The following is a 25,736-nucleotide window of genomic DNA, read 5'->3' as shown; positions in this document are numbered from 1 at the left end:
GTTCAACCTATTATATCTAAACAATATCTTTTGCAAACTATTTGTTAAGTGGTCATATGGCCTTTGTTTGATGCTCTCCACTGAAAAGGGAGGTAGCCAATTGCCTTTTTAAGTAGCTCATTCCACTTTTGGATAATTCTTAGCATTAGGAAAATTTTCCTTATATTAAGCCTAAATTTGCTTGTTTGTGACTTCCTTGGAGTGTTCCTGATCCTATCATCTGGGACTAATCAGAATATCTTCCAAATGACAGCTATTCAAATCTTTGAAGGCAGCTATCATACCCCACCCTCCCTAAATTATATTATACCTTTCTCCCCTCCAGGTCTTTATTTCTCCAGGCTAACCATTCTCAATTCCTTTTAATTTAGCCTGTTATTATGTATAATAGTATATATACATACTCACACACACATATATGTGTGTATCTACATATACATATATAGACACACATTTTTGTGTAAATTTTATTATAAATAAATTATATATAATTTCCTGTTTTGTATGGTCTTGATTCCTTTACCCTCTGGATGTTCCCAGCTTATCAATGAAATTCCTAAAAGGTCATGCACAGAAATGACCACAATACTCCAGATTGTGGAGTGTCCAATGTCACATTGTTCATTGTGAAGTTTAAAAAGTTTGAGAGATGTAATTTCTGGATAATTAGTAATTTTGTTACCAATGTCAGTATTTTTAATATAAGGTCAGTGACACTCTCGAATGCTGAAGACAATGATGGCAGTGACCTCACATCTTATATGTCCTTAAAAGAGGGGTATTCCTGAGGGTGGCAATCAATTCTTATTGATTAACAATTAATGAGAGAATGAACAAGAGGCTGAGAGTAATATCTTGTCATTCTTGGTCAGAGATATATACTATACCCAGGCCTTAGGCAATCTTGACAATCTATTGCCACCTAAGCTTAATTGATTGGAATTCATATTAGATTAGAGATATCTTGTAAGATTGCATAAGGTTGAATAGAGGAGAAAGTTAGCTCAATCTTCAGAGATGGAGCTTTTGAAATGAGAACAATTGACAAAGAGGGGAACTCTAGATCTCCCCAAATCATTGGTTATTAATAATCATTTCTCTTACTACCTAGGGTGCAGGGCATAGTAGGACTTTTCATTTCCCTAATTTTGGTTACTATTCCTCTGACCATGGAACATAAGATCCAATTAATTTCCATTTCATGCTGTTTGACTTAAATGGAATAGTCAACAATCCTGAGGTTTAGAGAGGTGAGGGTATTGGTGACAGGGCAGGAGGAAGCTTCGATACTCATGAAATTACCCCTGCACCTAAGGAATAATAATAATAATATCTGATCTTGCCGCCATGTTCTATAGTTTATATAATATGCTTTATAAGCCTCCCTCCCTCCCCCACTTTCTTCTGGATCTATATTTTCCCTGGGAGAGAGAGCTCCTTTTTAAGGAAGTTCCTTCTAATAATGCAGATTCTGCAACTGTTTTGCAGCTTGTAGGCTTAGAGAGTTAACAGCCTTAGAAAAACAGCATCTTGTGAAGAATAGAAAACTGGACTTAGTTTGAATGAATAGAGTTCAGATTTTACTTCTGGCACACACCAACTGGATGATCTTGGTCAGTTCACTTAATCTCCAGGCAGTTCCTTTACCTACCTTGCCTTATTTATTTTGTAATTTTGTAATTTCATAGATTGAATTTTCTTAAAGTGAGCCACACTGGTTGTTCATTCTTCTTTTTTTGCATTTCTTTGAACTAACAATTAGCTTATGAATGCAGTGGGAACTTAAATGAAGGTAAAATAGATACAAATTGTTTGGTAGAGAGAGGAGAAATAGAGACTCTGGTAATCAAATTGGGAACTAAGATCCTGAGCTCAGGGTAAAGTCTATTCCCTTAGAAAGAAACCTTGTACGTCAGGGCAAGGTTTAGATTGTATAATTCAACTTTGTTAGATCAAATGAACTAAAGATATAAATACACACACACACACACACACACATATATATATTTATATATATATTGAAATTGAAATCTATGGATTGATTGCTTGGATCCCAGAATCTCTGCTCTAAATAATACAGACAGGCTTCAGAGTAGAAGGGAAAGTGAACTCGTCGCTGGCCTAGAATGTCTATCTACTCCATTACTGGTAATGCTCTCTTGAATACAGTAACTACCCATTTTTGTGATGGTTCTGTTCCAGTCATTAGCTGTGTTTTTTGGGGGGGGTCACTTCAAACAGATTCATAGTTTGGAAAGGACCTAGTTCTGCTATTTAAAAATTATGTGACCTTGACAACTTCATATGGCCTTAATTTCTTCAAAGGAAAAATGGAGATAATAGAGTAATAGAGAATACAAAATACTTAGGTTAGCTGCTTCATAAAATTGTTGTGAAGAATAAATGAGGGGATGAATGTAAAACATTTTGTAAGCTGAAAAAGCTTTATTTGAAGAACAGTTCTTATTAAGTGTTTTTTTTGGACCATACCTGTGACTTCAGAGGCATAAGGAGTTCTCCTGATGAGGAATTTCCTCTCCCAAAGCAGAGCAATATCTGCTTGGCAACTGTTGTTCTAAGGGAGTTGGGGGTAGCCAGATTGGTACAATGGAGAGAACACTGGGCCTAGTTCAAATCCAACCTCAGATATTTCCTAGCTATGTGATCCTGGGCAAGTCACTTAACCCTGATTACCTCAGTTTCCTCATCTGTAAAATGAGCTGGAGGAGGAAATGACAAATCACTCCAGTATCTTTGCCAAGAAAAACCCAAATGGAGTCATGAACAGTCAAGCATGACTGAAATGAATTACTACTTCTTAGAGCTACTTGGAGCATTGAGAAGTTAAGTCTTGAAATTACACAGCTGGCATATATATCCATCAGGGCTCTGAGTCCAACTCCATCTACTACTATCTACTGCCTTTCATTATAAGGGCCAGTAATAACAATAATAACAATTATTGATGCATAAACTTTTCCTCAGTACCTAAACTTGTCCATTAGTATTCTATTGAATATTGATGTAAAAGCACTCAACCAGTCAGCTAGCATTCATTATAATTAAACTCTGGGTTTACAAAGAAAGAAAAAAAAAACCCAAACAATCCCAGTTCTCAAGGAGTCTAATGGAGAGACAATATGAAAATAACTATGTGCAAACTATATACAGGATAAATTGAGGATAGTTTCAGTAGGAAGGCAGTAAGGCTGAGGATGCAGAGGTGTGAGTTTACACTGTGGGGCCCATTCTAGCTTGCATCCTTGGGAATGTCCCTACATGTAGCCTGAAACTCTGAAAGAGCTCCTTAGACATTAGTTCCTTTTCTAGGCCAAGGTCCATTTGGTGAGTCGGGATCTGCAGCAGGTTGTACAAGGGGTCATCTTGATAGCTGGATGCCAAGTACAGACTCTCCCAGTCCCCCTTGCCCCTGAAGGAATCTTGAACAATAAATCTGACGCTCCAGTGTTTTGGTGTTGTTGAGCTCCCCGTGTTCTTTTCAGAAAAAATTGGTTTCCTTCCTTCTTCCCGTGTTTCTCCCACTGCCTTCCCTCCAAACAGTTTTTCTTTCCTTACTAGTCAAACCTCTTTGTTTCAAACTTAAAAAAAAAAAACAAAAAAAAACTTGTTTCTTGTAATCAAGATCTTCTTTGATTTTTCTCAACTTGAGGTAGCTTGGTTTCCTTTTAGGAAAAGCCCTTTGGGGGCAGCTTAATGACAAGGGAAGATGGAGTGGGATATGTGTGTATGTCTGTGTCTAGCTGTGCCTCGAGGGCTCATGTGAGGGTTATGTGCATATTTCACAATTCCCATTCTGGGTTTGTCACATAGGGCTGTTGATGCAGTGGTGTGCAGATGCTTCCTGGATGATTTAGTGTGGTCTCCAGGATTCTTTCAGGTCCCACCCTCCAGGGAGGGGCTAGGTGGACAGAATTCTGAGTCAGAATATTAAGAATTAAGTCTTAAGAATACATGAATAATAAATGTGAATGTTAGAGTTGGAGGAAACCTAGGCCAGTGATTTCATTTTGCACATGAAGAAATGGACACCCAGATACAATGATCTACCAGTCATTAATTACATAAGTAGTCTGTGGCTGAATCAGGATGAGGATTATAGACTTTAGAGCTGGAGGATGTTAGAAATCATCGAGTACACCCTTCTCAATTTATTGTGAAGGAGACCATGGTTCCCAATCTTTAGATTCATTCTCTATTATTCTTTCCTCTACACTAAATTTCTTTCCTTTGTAAAATCAAGGCTCTAATCTCAGTTTAGTTCAATAAATACAAAGTTTTGTATTTAGGGTCCACCACAAAGATTGTCATCTCTCAAGATAGCAGCATATTTGAATGGAAAGTATCTTGGATTTGGAGTCAAAGGACTTGGATTCTAATCCTGCAATCACTTTCTATCTATGTGATATAAGCAATTTCAGTTTTTGGACCTCAGTTTCCTCAATTTTAAAAAAAGGGGAGAAGGGATATTACCCTAGATGAGCCTATAAGGTCCCTTTAAGTTCTAAATATATGATTTTATGATCTTGGATGGAGTAAGGTTTTTTTTTCAATAGTATCTTATTTTTCCAAATACATGTAAAGACAGTTTTCAACATACATTCTTGTAAAACTTTGTTCTAATTTTTCTCTCTCCCTCCCTTACTTTCCCCCCTTCCCAAGACAGCAAGCAATCTGATACAGGTTAAATATGGGCTCTCCTTGTAATCATATTTCCATATTTCATGTTATGCAAGAAAAATCAGACCAAAAGAGGAAAAAGAAAGAAAAAAAAAAAAAAGGAGAAAATACTATTTTTCAATCCTCATTCAGTATACATAGTTTTTTCTCTGCATGCGGGTGGCATTTTCCATTCCAGATCTATTGGAATTAACTAAAATCACTGAATTGCTGAGAAGAGCCCAGATCTATTGGAATTAACTAAAATCACTGAATTGCTGAGAAGAGCCCAGATCTATTGGAATTAACTAAAATCACTGAATTGCTGAGAAGAGCTAAGTCTGTTATAGTTGATCATCTCATAATCTTGTAGTTATTGTGTACAATGTTCTCTGAATTCTATTCACTACATTCAGCATCAATTCATATAAATCTTTTTAGGCTTTTCTGAAATCAGCCTGCTCATCATTTCTTACAGAACAATTATATTCCGTTACCTTCGTATATCTTAGCTTATTCAGCTGTTTCCCAGCTGATGGGGATGCTTTCAGTTTGATGCACAGATTAAACCCTGGTATTTTCTCTCTCACTTGAAGGTCTACCTTTGGATTGGCTCCCAGGTGGATCATGGTAGGAGATTTTTGGTTCTGTAGTACTCTAACTATCTACTTTGGAATCTGGATTCTATCAGGATAAGAACTTCCTCTACAACTCATCTGGTATCTATGCATTTTTTTCTATCTTTTCCCATAAATTTCATAAATTCCCATAAAGGCTCTGTTTAATATGATGAAGTCAGTCACCCACCATTTTGCTTCTGCTATATGCCAGAGACTATATTGGTCCTTAGGGATACAAAGACTAAAATGGCACTGTCCTTGCCTTCAAAGAGCTTATGATCTTATTGACTTTCCTGTTATCTTTTAATATTTTAGAGGGAACCAGCATAATGAACATAGTAGATGCTTTATCTTCTGGTTCTCCTTCCATCTGACAGGCTTATCTCCTTTTTTGGCTATCCTTGCCCTAGATAAGGTATATGTTGCCATTTTTTCATATATAAGATCATAGATGTAGTAATGCTAGAAAGGAATTAAGAGATCATCTAGTCTTACTTTTTCATTTTGCACATGAAAAAACTGAGGCCCAGATTGTTCTTGGTAACATGCTGCATCTAATTTATGCTCCACTCTGTGCTTTTCCATTTCCCTTTGGGTAAGATAATTTCACTCCCGAGATTCTGGCATTCTGTGATGACCCCTGCCATGTACAATATTCCTGAAAGGTTGATGGCGTTAAAAAGATTGGCTTTTGTGTTAGCAGGCACTTTTGCAAACCATTGGAAACACAGCACAGTTCATTTCTTTGCTAGCATTTTTAAAGCTCTTTTTAAGTTTTGCAAAGCATTATATGGATATCTCTTATTCCTCATAACAACCCTGGCAAGTAAGTGCTATTATTTATTACTCCTCTTGATTCCAAAGCTTTTCCTATTTATTATTTTCAATTTATCTTGTATATATTTATTTCCTATTTATTTTGTATATATTTGTTTGCATGTTGTCTCTTCCATTAGAGTGTAAGCTGCTTGAGATAATTTTGTCTTTTTTCTCTTTTTGTATTCCCTGAACTTACCAAGTACCTGGAACATAGTAAGCTTAATGAATGTTTATTGATTGATTTACAGTGAGGAAATCAAGGCTGAAGGAGGTTAAGTCACTTGTTCAGGATCTTACATCCACTAAGTGAGGTTGGATTTGAACTTCAGATTTCAGATCATTCACTTGGTCAAGAGTTCTTAATTAGACCCCTTTGACAGCTGATCAAGCATCTATGGTTCCCTTCTCAGAATAATTTTTCTTTTTTAAAGAAATTAGAGATGAATGAAAATAAAGATTTAATTTTCTTTCTCTACTTCCTCATTGCACTACAGTGCAAATGATCAAGCAATTGATCTTTTCTGACTACTCAGTTCTGGGCCCAGCTCATTGTTATATGCTGCATCTGTCCAAGAAGTACATGAATATCTATCTGAGAAGAATAAATACAGTAGAGTGCCCAGGTATTAGTTTTAGAGTAAAGGACCTGGTTTCAAGTCCCAGCTCTTGCCGCTTATTACTGACATGATCTCAGCCAAGTCTCCCATCACCTCACTGAGCTTTGGTTTCCTTATCTGTAAAATTAGGATGGCTGATTGGACTAGCTGGCCTCTCAGTTCCCTTCCAGCTCTAAATCTATCTAGTTTGTCCACTACATTGGCTTTTGTGAAGCCAAGTAAGCAATTTAGGGTCTTGCCCTGTAGATCCTCCCTTTCCTGAATCAGCTCAGTTTCCCTGATGGGCAGCAGTTTCAGTTCCTTATCTAATTCTGTGTCCACACATACAACATTGCCACTATTTTCCAGAAATGAACTTATAAATACTTTGGTTCCCAAGAGCTCCTGTTGCTTTATAAGTCAGAATTCAGCTTCTGTACCATTAAGAAGGAAGCCTTTCCTAACCCCACTAATTGCCAAGTTCCTTCCCCCACCCCCTTCTCTATCACCTCGAATCTGCTTTGTATATACTTACTTAACAGGATGGTAAGGTAGGACCCACGGTGGATAGAGTTCTGGGCCTGGAGTCACAAAGACTCATCTTCTTAAATCTAGACTCAGGCATTTACTAGCAGTGTGATTCTGGGAAAGTCACTTAATTCTGCTTCGGCTTCTCGTCTGTAAAAGTGAGCTAGAAAAAGAGCTGCCCAAACACTCCAATATCTTTGCCAAGAAAACCCCAAAATGAGGTTACAGAGTTGAACATGACTGAACCACTACAATTTAACAGGAAACTGGAACAATTCCTCAGGGACTGATTAAGGTGGGGGAATGGGGAATGCTGGTATTTCTGTCCATCGGTGAGCATTGTCTCCAGCATTTTGATATGCATTTTGGTTTCCCCAATAGAATGTGGGCTCTTGGAAGGTTGGTACTGTTTCACTTTTTGCTTTTCAGCAAAACACTGATCCCATGGAATACCTGATCCTTAGTAGTTAATCAGTGTTTTTGGCAGACAGATTAATAGGCTCCTTATTGACAATGTGAGAAATATTGAAGCCATAGAGACTTACTTGTCATATTTGTGAAGATATAGATGTGGTAAGATAGCATATCCTTTTACAAGTAGAATTAGAATTCAAAGAGTGGGCTGAAAAGAATAGGATGAAATCTAATATATATATATATATATATATATATATATGAGAGAGAGAGAGAGAGAGAGAGAATATCACTTTGGGAAAACTGAGATGGGCAAGGTATAGCTAGAAAATCATATAAAGATTATCCCTCAGAAATTCTTAGTTCTTTACCTTATCTTTGTGTGAAAGTCTAGTGAATCCTGTGTGACCTCCCCCCTCCCCCCCCCCCCCCCCCCTTCTCAGGAGAATGTTCTTAAATGCAAAAATAATAAAATGCATGGGATTGAAAAGAAAACCAATCATAATGAAATGGAGTCATCAAAATGTATTTTAAAAATAGACTCTAGAATTAAGCACTCCTGATTCTGGGGTTTTAGTAGACCCCAAGCTCAATGCAATAGCTCTCTAAATGGCAGCCAAAAAAAGGTTATGTGATTTTAGATTGCATTAACAACAACATAATGTTTAGAACATAGGAAATTTCACTGTATACTGTCTTGTTCAGATTACATCTAGGGTTTTGCACTCCAGTCTGGGTGCCACATTTTAGAAAGAACAGGGTGAACTGGAAGGAAGCTTGGTACAGTGGTCAGACCATCTTCTGCTTCTGCATTCCACGCTTGCCTTCAACCAAGCACTCCAGCTCTCACCTTGGGGTCTTGTGTTCTTATTGGTGAGGATTTATGTAGGTTCTTCCCCACCAGATCCTCTGCTATCCACTTCCATGATGCCATCCTCCTTCAGTGTTTGCACCCTCCCTGCTTTCCATGGGTTCAGTAATCAAATTGCCATTTTTGTAAAGAACATTTTACTCAATTGTCCTATGATTCCACCTATTATCTTTGTAACTTTCTAGTACAAAACACTTTTCCCCACCTTCAACTGCACTTCCTTGTATTCTGGTCTTCCCTGATAGAATGCAAGCTCTTTGAAGACAGGAACTGAGTTGCTTTTTGTATTTCTATTCACAACTCTTAATATATCATTTGGCACATAAGTATTTAGTGAATGATTTTTTCATTTATTCGTTCATTTATTAACCTAGGTGCCAACGCTACCTTTGGCACTCACTACCTGTGTGACTCTGTTACCCTTGGGTCTCAGCTTGCTCACTAGAAGATGAAGATGGTTGGACTGAATGGCCTCTGAGCCTTTCAGCTCTAAATCTGTGATCCTCTGAACTCATGATGCTGTTGTTGTTTGTCCTTTGTTTTCAAAGAGGACCAATGGCACCAGCAGGATGATGTCTTGACTTGGAGGTGAATTGGATTTAAGTGGGACAGAGCTGGACCAAGTCATCCGCCTCATTCCTCCAGGAAAGATGTAGGTCAGGATGACTAGAAAGGACTGCCCATCTAGTGGGAGACCTTGGCCTTTTCAAGCTAAAGCCTTTCCTGGATCTCAGTTTGTGTGAGGCAACATCCATTCGATAATTAAAGGCTAGGTAAGAATTAAGGCAAAAAAATGGCCTTTACAAAAGGATCAATCTTAAATAAAAATATATTATCTCAAAAAATTAAATTAAGTTAAAGAATCGATCTTGATGGGAGAAGACCTGGAGTTTTTGGCTAGAACAGAAACAATTGCTATTTACGTTTACTCTGAGCCACTGAAATCCAATGACCAAGTGATGCTTAGGCTGGGACTTATTGACACATCATTGAAAACCCGAGGGATTTGGAATCCACAACGATGGGGGACATGAAGGCCAGGACTTTGTGGTTAGAGGGGGGGTGTCTACCCTGGAAAGAGAACACTCACTCGGATCCACGGCAGCCATCTTCAAAAATTTGAAAGGCTGTCACTTGGAAGGTCATCTGACAGGAGGGCAAAGAGCAGTGTTGGAGATGGGACAGATTTGGTTGAATAGAATGGACAGGCTTAATTGAGTAGAAGAAAATCCTCTTATTGTTGGGAAGTTACCTAGAAGTATAACGAGCAGCCTTCATAAAGGCTTTATGTGATTTTAGACTGCATTAACAACATAATGTTTAGAACATAGGCCTTTGATAAAGGCTTTTGATCACTTGTTGGAAGATACTGTAGTGGGGTTCTTGATAAATGTTTTAGGTGGCATTCTAGAGCCAAGATCTTGGAGCTGCTTGGCCAGCAGGTCCTAGGTTTTTAGCTCTATTCCTGTGAGAGGCCATCCAGTCCTAAAACCCCCTTGTTTCATGAATGAGTAAACCGGGACCTAGGGAGGGAACTTCCCAGAGGGATTTGAAGCCAGGTTATGTGTCTGCAGAGCCAGACCTCTCCCCCCGTACCCTGCTGTCTCTGCTGTGGTTTTGAGTTGGTTTCCTGCCATGTTCTTCATTCTCAGTGAGAAGAGGGACCAGGTGGTCTGCTCTGATAATAAAAGGGGGTAGGGTGGTGGAAACAGGGGGATCCAGCTTTATCGTTTCCTTGGAGGTGGGCGTTGTTTGTGTGCAGGGAAATGGGGGAAGCCTTCACTGGGGGAGAGGCAGAGATTCCAGCCTGGCAACCCGACCCACTTGAGGAGCAGCTTTTCCTCTTGCCTCCTTGCTTGCGCACTCCCCAGATTTAGCACCTGTCTTCCCTCGCAGCTGGGGGAAGGGGCCAGGAGGGCTCTGCTGGGCTGCTGCCTGCCTGAATAGTCAGGTTTGCATCTGAGTCCTTTTTCCACGCTGCTTTACTCTAACCAGATTTTAAGCCCAGCGCGTGTTTCCTCATTTAATGTCTTTGTTTACAAAACAGGAGGAAGTCTGTCAGTCTCCCCCTGGCACATATCTGCAGGCCTCCTTCGTTGGCTCATCCCTGTTTCCCCTTGGGTTCCTAAGTATGATTGCTAACCCCCCTTTCCTGCTGATTATCCCTGTGGGGAGGGGAGAGGAATGCTCCTGTCCGTGGGACTCTAAGAACTCTCCCAAAGGCATCTCTTTGTTCATCTTGGTCCCTAGAAGGCCTCCTGTCTGGGGCCACAGCCAAAGGGGGGAAGAACCTGAGGAAGACACTGAGGGAACGGGCTGGGGAGCTTGGTTGAGATGGGATTGCTATTGCTATTGGCCTGGGAGTCAGGAAACTTGGGGTCAGTTCCCAGTTTGGCTGGAACTGACTCACTATGTGATTTTCGGGCCATCTGACTCATCCCCAAGTTGCCCGGTCCTATGGTTGAAGCCTCCGTTAAAGAGGAGGTTCAGGGCTCCTGGGGAAACGTTTTATGAAATTTCTCTTCAGATGTCTGGGCCATCAGCAAAGCTCCAGTCCATAGGGCTCCTCATTGCAGGTTCTGATGGGGGCTTCCCACCACATCCTCCCTCCGGGGCACACTCCCCCAGCCCGGTCCTCTGGGCCTTACTGGCTGGGTAAAGAGGGGAGACTTATCTTCCAGAACAAAGCCCCTCCTGGCCAGTGGATGATCGGAAGTGGGGGAGCCCCGAGAAATGTTACCTGTTTGGGTAGGAAACCAGCGGGCATCTTAGAGACCACTGACCTCTGAACTTTGCCTCCGGTGCTCTGCCTAACAGTAGGACCTGGGATAACCTCCGGGAGTGTAGTGTGCATGCTTTGTTTTTGTTTTGTTTTCAAGTATGCTCTTGCTTAAGGTTTAATTGGCTCCAGTCAGTAGAAAAGGGCTCCAAGAGGGATTATTTATGGCTTACTGTCAAGAATAGCTATAAAAAGGGCAGGACTGAGCTGGAGATGCTGGGAAGGGAAAGCAGGGGGAGCGGGAGGGTGCACAAGTGTGTGTGTGTGTGTGTGTGTGTGTGTGTGTGTGTGTGTGTGTGTGTGTATTTGCACTGGATGAAATCAGAATTTTGCTGCCTCAGCAGTGTGGTTTAAATTGAAGATTAACCCTTTGACCTTCACAGTGTCAAATCACTTGCAGATGGAGACTCCCTCCCTTCTCCCTCCCCACTCCCTTGTTCTCTGTGTTACTTTGGGGGGAAAGGGGCACTTTTTTTCCCTTTCTTTCTGAAAAAAGTTTGTTGTTAGTGCAGCTGGGGTTTGAGAGGCTCAGGAGCCAATCTGATTAAAAGCAGCTCTTGGCTAAACTCTGTAAAATCCTGCAAGCAGGAGGGGGAAAGAAGTTTAATCCTCTTGTGCACAATGCCTAAAGAGTCTGGTCTTTTCTTTTTAATGTTAGAATGACAATTGTTTTTGGAGAACTTAACTTTCTCTTCCCTATCACTCCTTTCTCCCCTCTCTCTTTTTTTATTCTTTCAGTTTGCTGTGCTGATAGGATTAAAATGCTGCCCCCAGAAATGTGGAACTGAACTTTTATTAGAGTTGATAAGAAGTCTGAGTGGGACTTAGGTGGATATCTCTCTCTCTCTCTCTTTTTTTCTCTCTCTCTCTCTTTCTCTCTCTCTCTCTCTGTCTCTTCCTCTCTCTCTCTCTCTCTCTCTCTCTCTCTCTCTCTCCCCCCCCTCTCTCTATATATGTATGTATGTATGTATGTATTTTTTTTTTTTGTCTTCCAGCACCAACAGAACCGAAACCATGTGTGGTGGCAGATCCTCCTCTTCCTTCACAATTTGGCCTTGAACAGAGAGGAGAACAGGAATGGGGCAGGCCCTAGGTGAGACGTTGCTGTCCCTCTCTGTGTGTGGACCACAGGGAGAATCCCACCCCACGCCTGGAGCAGGACACCGGGGAGAACTCCAGGAAAACTGGCACTGTGTCTTGTGAAGTTATTTTTATTATTATTATTTTGACATTTTTTGTCTGTTTGTTTCTGGGATTTTGTTTGTTTGTTTTACTATCTTTATGTACATAAGACCAACTCAAGAAGGGACATTTGTTCTGCTCCCAGCCATCCCCCAGGCTGGGAAGCCTTGGTCAAACACTGTTGAAGGAAAAGCTGGTGTAGCTGTGTTGATGAGACCTTCTGCTGGCTCCTGGCAAATGGACCTTTGAGGCAGCGGGTGCTGAAGATGCCTTTCTGGGAAGGAAGGACAGTGCTGACTAATGAAGAAAGAGCTGGGTTTGACTCCTCCCCGCTCACAAGAACCACCTCTTCTCCGAGGCTGTTGTTGGGCATCCATTCTTGCCCAAGCTCGGAGATTGGGTTTGTGTGAGAAAAAACAAACCAGATGTGCTGACATCAGCCCTGGGTGGGTCACCTTGCCCAGCTTCTCCTGATTCCCTTCCCAACAGCTCCTTACTGCAGATTGTGGCTGTGAATTTTTTCCCTCAGAGTGAAGAGAAAATAGGTTTGCTGAGCCTAGTGCAGACCAGTGCTGGATGGTAGCACTGCTCTGGACACTATCATTTAAGTGTAAAGGAAATTTACTCACTATGGGCTTCCATCTTGGACATACAGCCACCAGGCACTAAAGGGTTAGTTAGCAAGTTCATCAGTCATTGACAAATCCAGGTTCCACCCTGACCAGTGGCAGCCCCGAGGATATAATCCCACGTATAATTGCCTCAGGATTTCTAGTATCCCTCTCAAGGACTGGGGGGCGGGTGGGTAAGGCTACTGTGGCATTCCCAGGAGTCAAATTGGACCCACAGCCACAGGAAACTGCTACCGAATGAACCAAACTTATAAGCCGACTTTGGATCTGATTTGGCAGTGAATTAGCCAGAATTGATAAGAACATTTTCTTTGAGGGACTAGAGTCAGTCAAAAGCAAATTGACCTTCATCTTGAAATAAGTGGAGTGGTCAGTCAGCTTATTGCATCAGCTTCCTTTGTGGGGAAGGAAGGGAGAGGGGGAGGACTGTCAGCTTCTTTTTGGAAAGCTACCCTATTGGTAAAGGAGAGCCCTGGTTGGAAATTCTTGTTATCTGAGGCACTAGACAGGTGGCCCATTTTTTTTAGTGAGAAAGAAGTTTCATGCCTTTCAGAAGGTGAAATTCCTGTTTCTGTGGAATTTTCCATCATTCTTTGTACCTAATGCTAGGTGGGAAAAAGCAAGGCATTAGGGGTTGGAGTGGCTAGTGGCTTTTATCTGCCAAACTGTGGTTTTTATTGTTCTTGTTGGGGTTTATTTTTTAGGGGAAGGGACAAAAGATGGAGCTGAGTTCAAGGCCGTGTTTCAGGGGCTCCTTGTTTTTTTCCAGCTTCCCCTGGGTATAAATCTTCTGTATTTGTCCATCTCTTTCTCTCCTCGTCCCCACCAAAGAAAACAATCAGAGTGACTGCCTGGCATCTCTTGAGAGAGGTCTAGTTTGGAGAGGGAACAGGAAACACATTAATCAACTATTTAGAATTTAAATTATACTTTGGGGAAAATAAATCTCTAAGAAGGAAAACCATTTGGTGCTAAAGGAGCATGGTTCGTGGAAGATGTTCCCATTAGAGAAGGCTCCCATCAGAAATGGAAGATGAGCTGCTCTCTGTCTCCACTTTCAGCGCCAGATCACCCTCAGGACTAGTGGGGTTGAGGGAGACGGTAGGTAATTAGTCCTTTGAGCGGAGGGAGTCGGTCTCTGGGGCAGGCTGCTGACTTGATGCTTTTGTTGAGCCTAAGACCGTGAAGCTCCCTGGCTTTTGCTCCCTTCTGCTTGGATTTGATGGTGTCTCATCCCAACGTCTACCCTACCATAGCCTGAATCTCATCTCAGGGTACACACTGTATTTTTTCTGCTAAGAAAGTTAGCTTGTGATGAACAAAGAGAAATCTCCTAGGGAAGTGAGTCAGGGGACTGGGATGCAGGGCTTATAAATAAGTGTCTCACAAATGGACTTCTGGAAGGGTTCTTTCTGCCTGCCCATCTCTTGACCAACACTACTCTTCCTTTGAATGTTTCCAGTATATTCTGGCATCTTTTCCCAGGTGTGTCATGGATGACGTGCATCTTCTTCCTTCTGTGTATCAAGGCCATAATGCCGAGTGCTCTGACTATAGTTTTACAGGCAATCTAAATTAACCAGCCTACCCCTAATCTTCCATGCTGGAGGGTAGGAAAAAGTGGGGTGGCTTTGTCCTTATGCCTCATTTCTACCCGAGGCCCTTAAAACTGGGATTTGAAGGTTTTAAAATCCGTACTTTCCTGTCTTGCAGAAGCTTTCCCCTTCTTCACTCTATCCCATATGTGTGGGATCAGTGCTTGGTTTCTTGTGGTTTCTCTCTCAAGCTGAGCCATAGAGTCCTGGTGACTGGAGCAGGGGCTGCTCACGCCACAGCAGGCACTCCCACCCCCATCCCAACTCTTCACCGACCGACTCCCTGAATTCACCCTACCCAGCCCACCCTCCTCTACAACCTCTCTTTCTCCCCCCTCCCACCCCCAAATTGCTAGCCGATGTGAGGTCAGGAACTGAGTCCTCAGGCAAGACTGGGCAAAATTTTAAAACGAAATGGAGGGGACTGGGGAGGGTGGTGGTGGTGGTGGAAAGGGCTGATTTTGTGTTGTTTAGGATTCTGTTCCTTGCTTTTCCCACCTCCTGCTGTGTGAAAAGGCTGGAATGGTTCCTAGGTCAGGCCCCTGAGACACTCCCTTCCCCCAGTGGCCTGGCTGCCTCCTGGGGTGAGGAGGTGGAAGGGGAGCAAGGCAGAGAAGTGACCTGTAACCTGCTGAAGGCTGGAAAGAGAGGGGGAGGGAAGGCAGCTTGAGAAGTGACCTGTAACCAGCTGAAGGCCGGAGTAGGGCTCTGAGAGGAGGGCAAAACCATATTATTCATCTTAGAATTTTTTCGGGGGGGGGTGTGTGGCAGAGGCAAGCCCCCTTTTCTATAGCAGAGCAGTCTCCTGGCTCTGGGGAGCCTGGTGTCCCAGAGTTAAAGGGGGTCTGGAGCTGCTGGAATAGCTCAGCCAGAAGTGGGAGTGGGATGGTTCCTATGGCAGCCTGGGGCCAAACTCTGGGACTCCCTTTCTCAGATGAGTTGGTTGGATCTGAAAAGAAAGGGGGAGGGGGTGTCTGAAACATACCCTCCCCTTCTTCCCCCCTGGATCGGAGAAGCAGAAATAAGTGTCTGTGTGAGCCTCCCACTCTTGGGTCTCTAGGGAGTTGACCTCTCTGCAGCCTCCTAGTCTTGCTCAATCCAAAGTGGAAAAAAATCACCTCCCAATGACCTACAAACCAGTCCCCTAGAGGTGTCTGTTTGTGTTCAGAGCAGACAACTGTGGCTTCTAAGCACTGGGAGGACACAGTGCAACCCCACTGGCCTGTTGCAGCCACCAGAACTCTTCCCCGGCCCCATTCCGTTGAATGCACTGGAATATGTGTTGTGTGTATGTGTGTATGTGTGTACATATATGTGAGAAAGGGACACAGACAGACTTGGTGCTCCTGCCAGCTGTCAGGGAAGGGTCTGGCCCTTCACTATGGCTACTTTCTGGGAAGTGAGAATTAGGAAAGCCATTTCTATGCCTTTAGTTTCATGAGATTTGCTGCCTTTAGGGGGAGTTGTTTATTTTTTTAATTGGGGGAAGAGTAAGAAGAAATGGGAAAGGGATGGCTTAGGGCACATGTCTGATGTTTGCTGCAAATCCTGTTAGAAGGGCTGCCCTGGAACTTCCTTGAGTCAGGGCGGACAGGGTAGGATCCCAGTTCTCAGGAGGATAGGAGGGAGGTGGTTTGAATCTCCCTCCATCCCTCTGAGGGCCTTAAGACAGTTTGTTCCCTATGTAGGGCCCTCTGGATTCCCAGGCACCGGGAGTGGCAGTGGGTATTTAGGATTGGATGGGGGCTGCAACTCTAGCAGCTTCCCAGAGCCTTCCCTCGTGGATGTGACTGACTTCCTCGTTCGCTTCGAATGCCATGGTTTTGCTGCTTCCCGGGCTGTTTGCCCACTCTGGGCAGAGGTTTTTTAACTGGTGCTGGCCCCTTGGTGCTCAGTGCCCCCTGGAGATAGCAGGCCCTGGGGCACATGCTCCACACAGCCTCTCTCCACGGCGGGCAGACCTCATCTGCTCGAGCCGAAGGGCCCTTGCTCTCAGAAGCTGGCCAGCTGAGTAACCTCCTGCCTTTCCCCTCTTCCTTCCCCCTCAGTCCACACCAACGAGGCTGTCCCCACGAGGCACGGGCCCCATTTCTCTGCTGTGGATGGAGACCCAGTGAGAATGTAGCATTTTGTTCCCCTGCTGATGGATCTCCAGGACTCTGCCCTTTGCCTCCTGGGACTTGGCAGGGGAAGAGAGGGAGAGAAGGGGAATAGGGGAGGGGAATTGGGGGAAGAGGGCCTGTTTTGTATCTGTACAGTATACTGGGCTTTATGTTCTTCTCATGCATATATATATGTGTATATATATGGAGTCTTTTTTCAACAACTGGTACAATTTTTAATAAAATCATTTAAAGCAAGGATGTCCTCTTTTCCATTGTGTTGTTTGTGTTTTATTTATTTTAAAGTAATAGCAGTGGTATAATATGAGTGATGGCCAGGGTGACAAAGTCAATTCTCAGCTGCCTCTTTGTAGGCAGCTTGAGGAAGTTGGTATTCCTTTTGCTTTCTTGGCAATGAGAATATTTCTGATTGTTTTTCTTCTTTTGGAAAGCTTAGAAAAATAATTTTTATTTTTGTTCAAATGTATAAAGTTTTTTATTTTCAAAACACATTTATAGATAGTTTTCAACATTCACTCTTGCAAAATCTTGTGTTCCAAATTTTTTTTTCTTTCCTTTCCCCTCATTTTTCCTTAGATGGCAGATAATCCAATATATGTTCAACATATGCAATTCTTCTATACATATTTCCACAATTATCATGCTGCACATGAAATCTTTTTTTTTTAATTTTTTATTTAATAATTACATTATATTGACACTCATTTCTGTTCCGATTTTTTTTTCCCCTCCCTCCCTCCACCCCCTCCCCTAGATGGCAAGCAGTTCTTTATATGTTGGATATGTTGCAGTATATCCTAGATACAATATATGTTTGCAGAACCGAACAGTTCTCTTGTTGCGTAGGGAGAATTGGATTCAGAAGGTATAAATAATCCGGGAAGAAAAACAAAAATGCAGATAGTTCACATTCGTTTCCCAGTGTTCTTTCTTTGGGTGTAGCTGCTTTTGTCCGTCATTTATCAATTGAAACTCCGGTCTCTTTGTCAAAGAAATCCACTTCCATCAAAATATGTCCTCATACAATATCGTTGTCGAAGTGTATAATGATCTCCTGGTTCTGCTCATTTCACTTAGCATCAGTTCATGTAAGTCTCGCCAGTTCTCTCTGTATTCATCCTGCTGGTCATTTCTTACAGAACAATAATATTCCATAACATTCATATACCACAATTTACCCAGCCATTCTCCAATTGATGGGCATCCATTCATTTTCCAGTTTCTAGCCACTACAAATAGGGCTGCTACAAACATTTTGGCACATACAGGTCCCTTTCCCTTCTTTAGTATTTCTTTGGGATATAAGCCCAATAGAAACACCTGCACATGAAATCTGATTTTTTTCAATGTTGTGAAAAAACAAAACAAAACAACAAGAAGACAGCTCTTAGGGTGGGGAAGAAGCATGTTGTGTAGGCCTGGATTCAAGGTCAGACTTGGATGCTAATTCACTCTGTGATCTTACAGGAGTTACTTCAGTTCTGGACCTTCATTTTCTCATCAGCAGAGGTGGCAAAGTTGAAAGAACAAGAGTGCTAAACCTAAGAGAACTGGGACTCAAATGCTTCCCGTGATGCTCCTTCTGACCTCAGTTTCCTCACCTGTAAAAGGCAAATGTTGATTGAGGTGACTTCTGAGACCTCTTCTAGGATCTGTGGTGTAACGATTAGGTGAAGTTGGAAAATTCCTTTTAGCACTCATTTCTGAGTCCTAGATCCCCCTCACTAAAATTGGAGTCTTGACCTTCTGACCGCTGTGTGATTTCTCACCAAGGCAGCAGGGGAGGGAGAGCCGGGTCCAAAGGGTGACCTCGTCAGCACTAGCCACAATCAAACTGATGGTGTCAGATTCCTTCCTTTCACCATAGTAAGGTTTGAGGGGGTGTGTTTGTTGTCAGATGACTTGGGAGAGACAGTTGCTATTTTTACTAATCTTTTCTGCTCTGAAAAAACATTTAAAATCTGGTGTCAGAGGGCTCCCAAGGGGGGGAAAACCAAACATTACTCTTAGCAGTTGTGGATAGGATGGTGGTTCTAAGGTTCTTCCTCACTGCCTTTGGGCTGGACCCTATAGCTCCCGAGCCATCGTAACTTAGTAAATTTTCAGTTCAGTGGAAAGAACTCTAGATTTGGAGCCAGAGAACTGGTTTCAAATCCTGACTGCCATTTATCATTTATGTGATCAAGGGCAAATAACTTAATCACACTTGACCTCCATATAATGAGGGCTTTCTGTTCTAAATCTGGATCCTAATATGAAGAACAACTTTACTGGATTGTCCATTTCATAAGAGCTAAGTCATCAGCCCAACTTCCTGATTTCCAGTTGAAGAAACCAAGGGATATGAAATGATTTTTTTTTTTTAATTTGGGTTTTGAAATGACTTGGTCCAATAGGGGCTGCCACCTCTGTTTGTGTTTCCATTTGTAAATTACAACGCATTTGCCCAATTCTTTGAGGAAACCAAGCCTAGTCTATTTTTAATGCAAAATAACTGCCTTTAACCCAGTAAAACCTGGTTATTTTCTGACCACTCTGTATTCCATAGAATCATAGACTCTTGGAAGAGACTTTGGGGCTCATTTAGTCTAACCCCTAACCAAATATGGGAACCCTATATAGAACATCCCAGCCTTCCCTTGCAAACCTCTAGTAATGGAGAAACTTGCTATACTCCAAGTTAGCCCATCCTAACTTTGGACAGCTCTCATTTTTAGTAAGCTGTAATATCATTTGCACCTTAGTAATCTTAGATCTTTCCTCTGGGGCCAAGTGGAACAAGTCTAATCCTTCTTCCATATGACAGCCCTTCAAATAGTGCAAGACAGCTCCTCAACCAAGTTTCTTGCTCAGGATAAACAGCCTCAGGTACTTCTATTATTCCTCATCTGCTGTGATTTTGAGCATCCTCCCTATCCCAGCTATCCTCAACAAGCTCTGCTGTCTGTCCATATCTCTTCTAAAACATGGTACCTAGAACCAGATGCAATTTCTCAAACAGGAGCTGAGCTGGGGGAATTTAGAGCAAGTACCTTGCTCTAAAAAACGTCCTGCTGGTTTAACAAACACATACTACTGTGTTTCAGGTACTGTTCACCTGACCAAGACATTCATTCCCACCCTTAGCAAGAGCATCTTTGTTGTTGTTCACCTTTGTTTTTGAGGAGGACCGATGACATCATGGGGTGATGTCTTGACTTGCCTGTGAATTGGATTTAAGGGAAGCAGAGTTGCACAAAGTAGTTAACCTCACTCTCTTCCTGAGTCACCGAAGTTCAGGGCAAGACAAAGGCCAAGATAACTGGTGAAGGTCTGGGATGCGGTGTTTGACCTGGGAGTCTTCAATGTTTGACCAAGCTGTCAGTGCTGCACAGCACCTGCTTCAACTGCCTTTGTGGCCGTTAGCACAGATTGTTCTCATCCACCTATTCCTCTTTAGGGGAAGTCTTCACATGCTCTTGATAGACATCCCCTAATTCACTGAAGGGTTTGAGGTCTGTCAGTTGCCCCCAGCCTGATTCAGCCTGCCTGCCAAGATAATTTTCTCTGGAGTGTGGCTGCTGTGCTTCTTGGAGCCACAGGCGAAAGTTGGGTGACCGGTTGGACACCAAAGACTCACCATGAACATTATTATTTCTACTAATGCAGGATCACATTAGTTTTTTTACCACTAATTCATATTGAATTTTTTGTCCATTATAACTCATAGATCTTTTTTTTTTTTAAAGTGAATATACATTTTCCCTCTCTTGGTACTACCTGGTTGATTTTTTTGAGCTCAAGAATGGAGTTTTAACTCATCTCCAGTAAGTTTTGTTGTGAATAGGGAGCTATCCTACATAGGAAAAACATAAAGTCAGATTCTTCCTCTGATACATCCTGGCTGTGTGATTCTGGGCATATCATCTGTCTTCTCAGTGACCCTGGCAACTAATCTCAGATTCACAAATTGCAGAACGTTATCAGTGGTGGGAATATCCTCATCCTGCTTACACCAAAGAAGTCACAGACACATAAAAATTGATCTTATTAACTTGATTCATCCTCACTTTCCAGCCTGCTAATCTTTTCTGATCCTGATTCTGCCATCTAATATGTTAACTTTCCTATTTGGCTTCATGTTATCCACAAATTCAATAGGTGTGCTATCTATGCTTTCAGTCAAGTCAGTGATAAAAGGGTCGGAATAGGGTCAAGGACAGAAGGTAGGACAAGCAGTTAAAATAATAGTTCTTAATGTGGTGGGGGATTTTTTGGTCATGGACTCCTTTGGCAGTCTAGTGATGTATACGGATCCTTTCTCAGAATTTTTTTGAAGCAATTGGCAGTAAGTGATTTATTCACAGTTACATAGTCAGCAAATGTCTGAGGTCAAATTTGAACTCAGGTCCTGGTATTCTATCCATATCACTACCTAGCTTCCTCAATATTTATATGTATAAGTGTGTGTATATGTGTATATATGTATATGTACATACATATATACACACATATATATGTATGTACATACACATATATACATAAATGCTTATATATGCACACAAATATGCATATATATATATATATAAATTCACAACTGAAGAAAATACAAAGGTTAGTGAAAATAAGGATATAATTTTTTTTTCTATCCAACTTCATAGACCCTAATCCATGGATACCTTGGAGGATTAAGTACTGGTGCTGTAAAGACTTCTTTGCCAGTTTTATGTCAATCAATAAACAAGTATATATTAAATGCCTATTATTTCAGGTACTATACTAGGACCTGTGACTACAAAGATAAAAGCAAAACCTTCCCCACATACTCTTCAAAGGCAAACTCTTCTAAACCCACTTAACTATACCATGCAAACATCTTATTTATACATTTATACTATGTGTCTCTCTCAGTCTTGTCCAGAATGGATGTTTCAGAATTTTCATGGATTTTTCATGTCATCAATAATGTGGGAATTGCCTCCATCAGTTCAGATTGTAACCTATCTACATCTCATTTTGTGTGACTAGGATTTACCATAAATCATCCTTCTGAGAGTCTGCCCAAAGTGCTGTAGTAAGTGGGGTAGATGGAAGGGTTCCCTCTAGATCTTTTGATATTTCATGGACACCAATAGAGCACATGGGCTGCCGATGGGTTGATCCTCATACTATATAATCCTTTTTTTTTTTTTTTTTTTTTTTAGGTCATGTATTTTACTAAAGATTTTCCCTAAAATGCTTCTCATGCACAATTCTTAATTGGTTCTGTCTCTCAGCCTATTCTTTTTTTTTTTCATGGAGATATAGATATATAAATATATCTCATACACACAAGAACATGGTGAGCAAGAATAGACTGCCATAAGAATTGGAAATTAATTAAATCTCCTCAATTGGGGAAGTGATGGTATATGAAAACGCTTATATCTACATATATATATTGTGTGTGTGTGAGAGAGAGAGAGAGAAAGAGAGACTGAGAGAGAGACTGAGAGAGAGGGGTGGGGAGGGACTGGCACTATGTACTGTCCATCCAATGATATAGCACAGTCTGGACAATACCTATTTCTTATCCTCCTGTTTTTTCCTATGAGAATACTTAGATTAAACCCTTTTGAGTGATTTTGTAAATCAGTTAGGAGGTTCTGTGGTGTTCCTGAGTTTGATGCAATCCAAGTAATGATACCTACATTTAGGAACATTTGTAAGGCTTTGTTGATGTTGTTCAACCTTTGTTTTTGAAGAGGACCAATGACATCATGGGGTGATGTCTTGACTTGCTTGTGAATTGGATTTATGTGAAGCAGAGTTGCCCAAAGTTGTCAGCTTCACTCGCTTTCTGAGTCATCAGTCCAGTGGCAGAAGCAAAGCCGAGATGACTGGTGGTGACCAAGGATGCAGTGGATGGCCTTGGCGTCTTGCTGTCTGACTAAACTCCAAATCCTCCACAGCACCTGTTTCAGCAGCCTTCACGGCTGTTGGAACAAACTGTTCTTTGCCCATTCCAATAAAGGAAGTCTTCACATACTTGGAATAGACATCCCTGTAACTCACTGATGGGTTTGAGACCTATCAGTTCCCCTAACCTGGTTTAAGATGGTTTTATTGGGGTTTTGGTTTTATGAGCTGCTGCTCATGCTACAGCTTTTTGGGGCCACAGGTGAAAGTTGGGTGAAACTTGCATGAGCAAAGATGGATGAATAACCTGAAAAGGGCTCAGCAAGTCACACCAAAGGTGCTAGTCGTCCATGAGCAGCCCCATACACTTCTGTAAGAATGTTTCATCTAGACTTGGCTCTTTTCAACAGTGAGGTAATTCAAAGCATTTCCAATAGACTTGTGATGGAAGGTGCCATCCGCATCCAGAGAGAGAACTATGGAGGCTGAATGTGGATCAAAGTTTAGCATTTTCACCTTTGTTGTCGTTGTTTGCTTGCTTCCCCCCCCTTTTCCATGTTTTTCCCCCTTTTGATCTGATTTATCTTGTGCAGCATGATGAATATGGAAATATATTTAGAAGAATTGCACAAATTTAACCTATATCATATTGCTTGCTGTCTTGGGGAGAGGGCTGGGGGAAGTGAGGGAGAAAAATTTGGAACGCAATGTTTTGCAAAGGTGAATGTTGAAAATTATCTTTGCATATATTTGGAAAAATAAAATACCATCAAAACTCACAAACATTTTTAAAATGGAATTTATCATGTATAGGGATTCCCTCTTCTCTCTGATCTATATATTTATATCTACATGCATATATATCTTTTATGTATGTAGAAAGAGAGAGAAAAAGAATGTATGAAGGAACATTAGTGAGTATAAAGTTCACAGATTTAGGTCATCTAGTCCAAACCACTAATTTTCTAAATGAGGAAACTGAGGTCTAGTGAAGTGAAATCACCTTTTAGAAGTCCCAAAGACAGTAAACATCGGAGCCAGACATGAACCCAAGTACTACAACTCTACTATGTGATCTCATTTGTCAACTTGCTGTTCATTACATTATATTTTACAGATAGCTAGGTGGCACAATGGATAGAACAGTAAAGAGTTAGGAAGGCCTGAGTTCAAATCTAGCCTCAGATACTTAAAATGGAGAGAACAAAAGCTCTTATTATTGTGAAGACAAAATGAGATAATATTTGTAAAGGGCTTTGCAAACTTTAAAGTGATACATAAATGCTAGTTATTATTAAGTATATTCCTTTGATCTTCAATTTCTACTTGGAAATTTTAAAAAAGGAAATAACGTTAGTTTAGCAGAACATTCTTTTTTTTCCTTTTTAAATGTATATTGTGAAATTTTGTTTTGATACAAGATACTTCTCCCCAAAAGTATCCAAATAAACTCTACTTACAAAAAACATTCTCCCTAAACAACTAAGTAAAAACTACCTAATAACATTATTTTGTCCCTTCCTACTTTTGCTGCTACTTATTTACAGAAAGAAAGGATGTGGGCTTCAAACTTGATAGAATCATACCAACATTATCCACCATATTTGACCTTTGTCAAGCATGCTTTAGTCTTAAAAGATTCATCCTGGCTTTTAGTGAACAAACTATCCCTTTATCACTCCCTGGCACTTTGTCACTCCATTGTCTTGACCTTTGTCTTACCACTGGACTTTGGGGACTGGAGGAGAGAGTGAAGCTGGTGGCTTTGCATTGCTCTGCCTCACAGAAATCCAACCCACCTACAAATTAAGATATCACCCTCGTGATGTCATTGGTCATCTTTGAGACCAAAAGGACAAACAACATTCTGTTCTAGGTTGGTTCTGAAGTAAACATTAGGTTCATTGGCCTAAATTGTATTCCAGGGAGCCTGCTTTTCCTGTAGATGGACATTGCTTAGCAGGCACCAGGGAAGTAAATATTGACTTAAGTGCTGATTTGGAAGATACTTTTCATTACTTATCAAGTTAAACTTGAGATAAAGGTCAGCAACCCCATTCTACTGATAAAGAATAGAGTGGCCATATAACAAGGTCATGATGGAGGCAGGGTCAAAAATTACCATTCTTTAGCTAGAACCTATATTTAGTCTAGTAAGCCTTGGTCCATGGCCCTGAGTCTTCTGCTTGAATCAGAGGAGGGGCCCTAACATTGACTCTGGACTCAGAGATCTTGGATTCAAATTCTGGCTCTTCTGCTGTGGGAAGTCACTTCCCCTCTCTGGGCCTCAATTTCCTTCATCTGTAACTGTCAAAGTAGGAATTATTTATAGTTTGGGAGCTGTGAGGGATCTTAGAAGCTATTTAATCCACCACATCCATTTTACAGATCGGGAACCTGAGGTTCAGAGATGATCACAGAATCATAAGTTGAGAGCTGTAAGGAAGCTTAAAAAGCTTTCTAATTTAATCCCCTCATTCTACAAAAATGGAAACTGAGTCCCAGAGAGGATCATAGAATCATAAATCAAGAAGTAAAGGGGATTTTAAAGGTCATCCAGTTCAACTCCCTTTTCTACATGAAGCAGACAATGGTGTAAAGGAAAACACATTTAGACATTAGGCCTAGTGTCTAAATGATATAACAACAGAGAGGGGACATAGGTTCCTTATATGCCAAAAGTGGAATGGACTGCCTCAAGAAGAGGTTTCTTTCTAAACACCAGAGGTTTTTAAGCAGAACCTGGATGACTATATGATTTTCACAATTTCTCTCTCTCTCTCTCTCTCTCTCTCTCTCTCTCTCTCTCTCTCTCTTACTCTCACTTTTTTATTACAATTTTTATAAGTGTTTATTTTTCCCTCCCTTCTATTACCCCTTTCTTAATTGAACAATAAAAGAAAAAGAAAAATCCACGTGACAAAATTACACAGTTCAGCAGAATAGACTTCCACATTAGCCACATTCAAAAATGTGCATTTCATCCTGCATTTCAAGTTCTTCTCCACAGCAGGAGATGGAGA

At 41.4% G+C, this 25,736-nt stretch overlaps 1 protein-coding gene across 1 annotated transcript in view; it reads left to right on the top strand.

Moving 5' to 3' along the window:
* Positions 1–17,076, top strand: part of BMF (Bcl2 modifying factor) — a 30,782-nt gene extending 13,706 nt beyond the window's left edge. The window contains exon 4 of the mRNA XM_051977067.1: positions 12,300–17,076. Coding sequence (XP_051833027.1) covers positions 12,300–12,401 — 102 coding nt within the window. The 3' untranslated portion in view covers positions 12,402–17,076. The remainder of the gene's footprint in view (positions 1–12,299) is intronic.
* Positions 17,077–25,736: the final 8,660 nt, after the last annotated feature.

This window comes from Antechinus flavipes, chromosome 2 (genome assembly GCF_016432865.1).
Source record: "Antechinus flavipes isolate AdamAnt ecotype Samford, QLD, Australia chromosome 2, AdamAnt_v2, whole genome shotgun sequence".
Lineage (NCBI taxonomy): Eukaryota > Metazoa > Chordata > Mammalia > Dasyuromorphia > Dasyuridae > Antechinus > Antechinus flavipes.
This window is presented reverse-complemented; position numbering and strand designations above follow the sequence as displayed.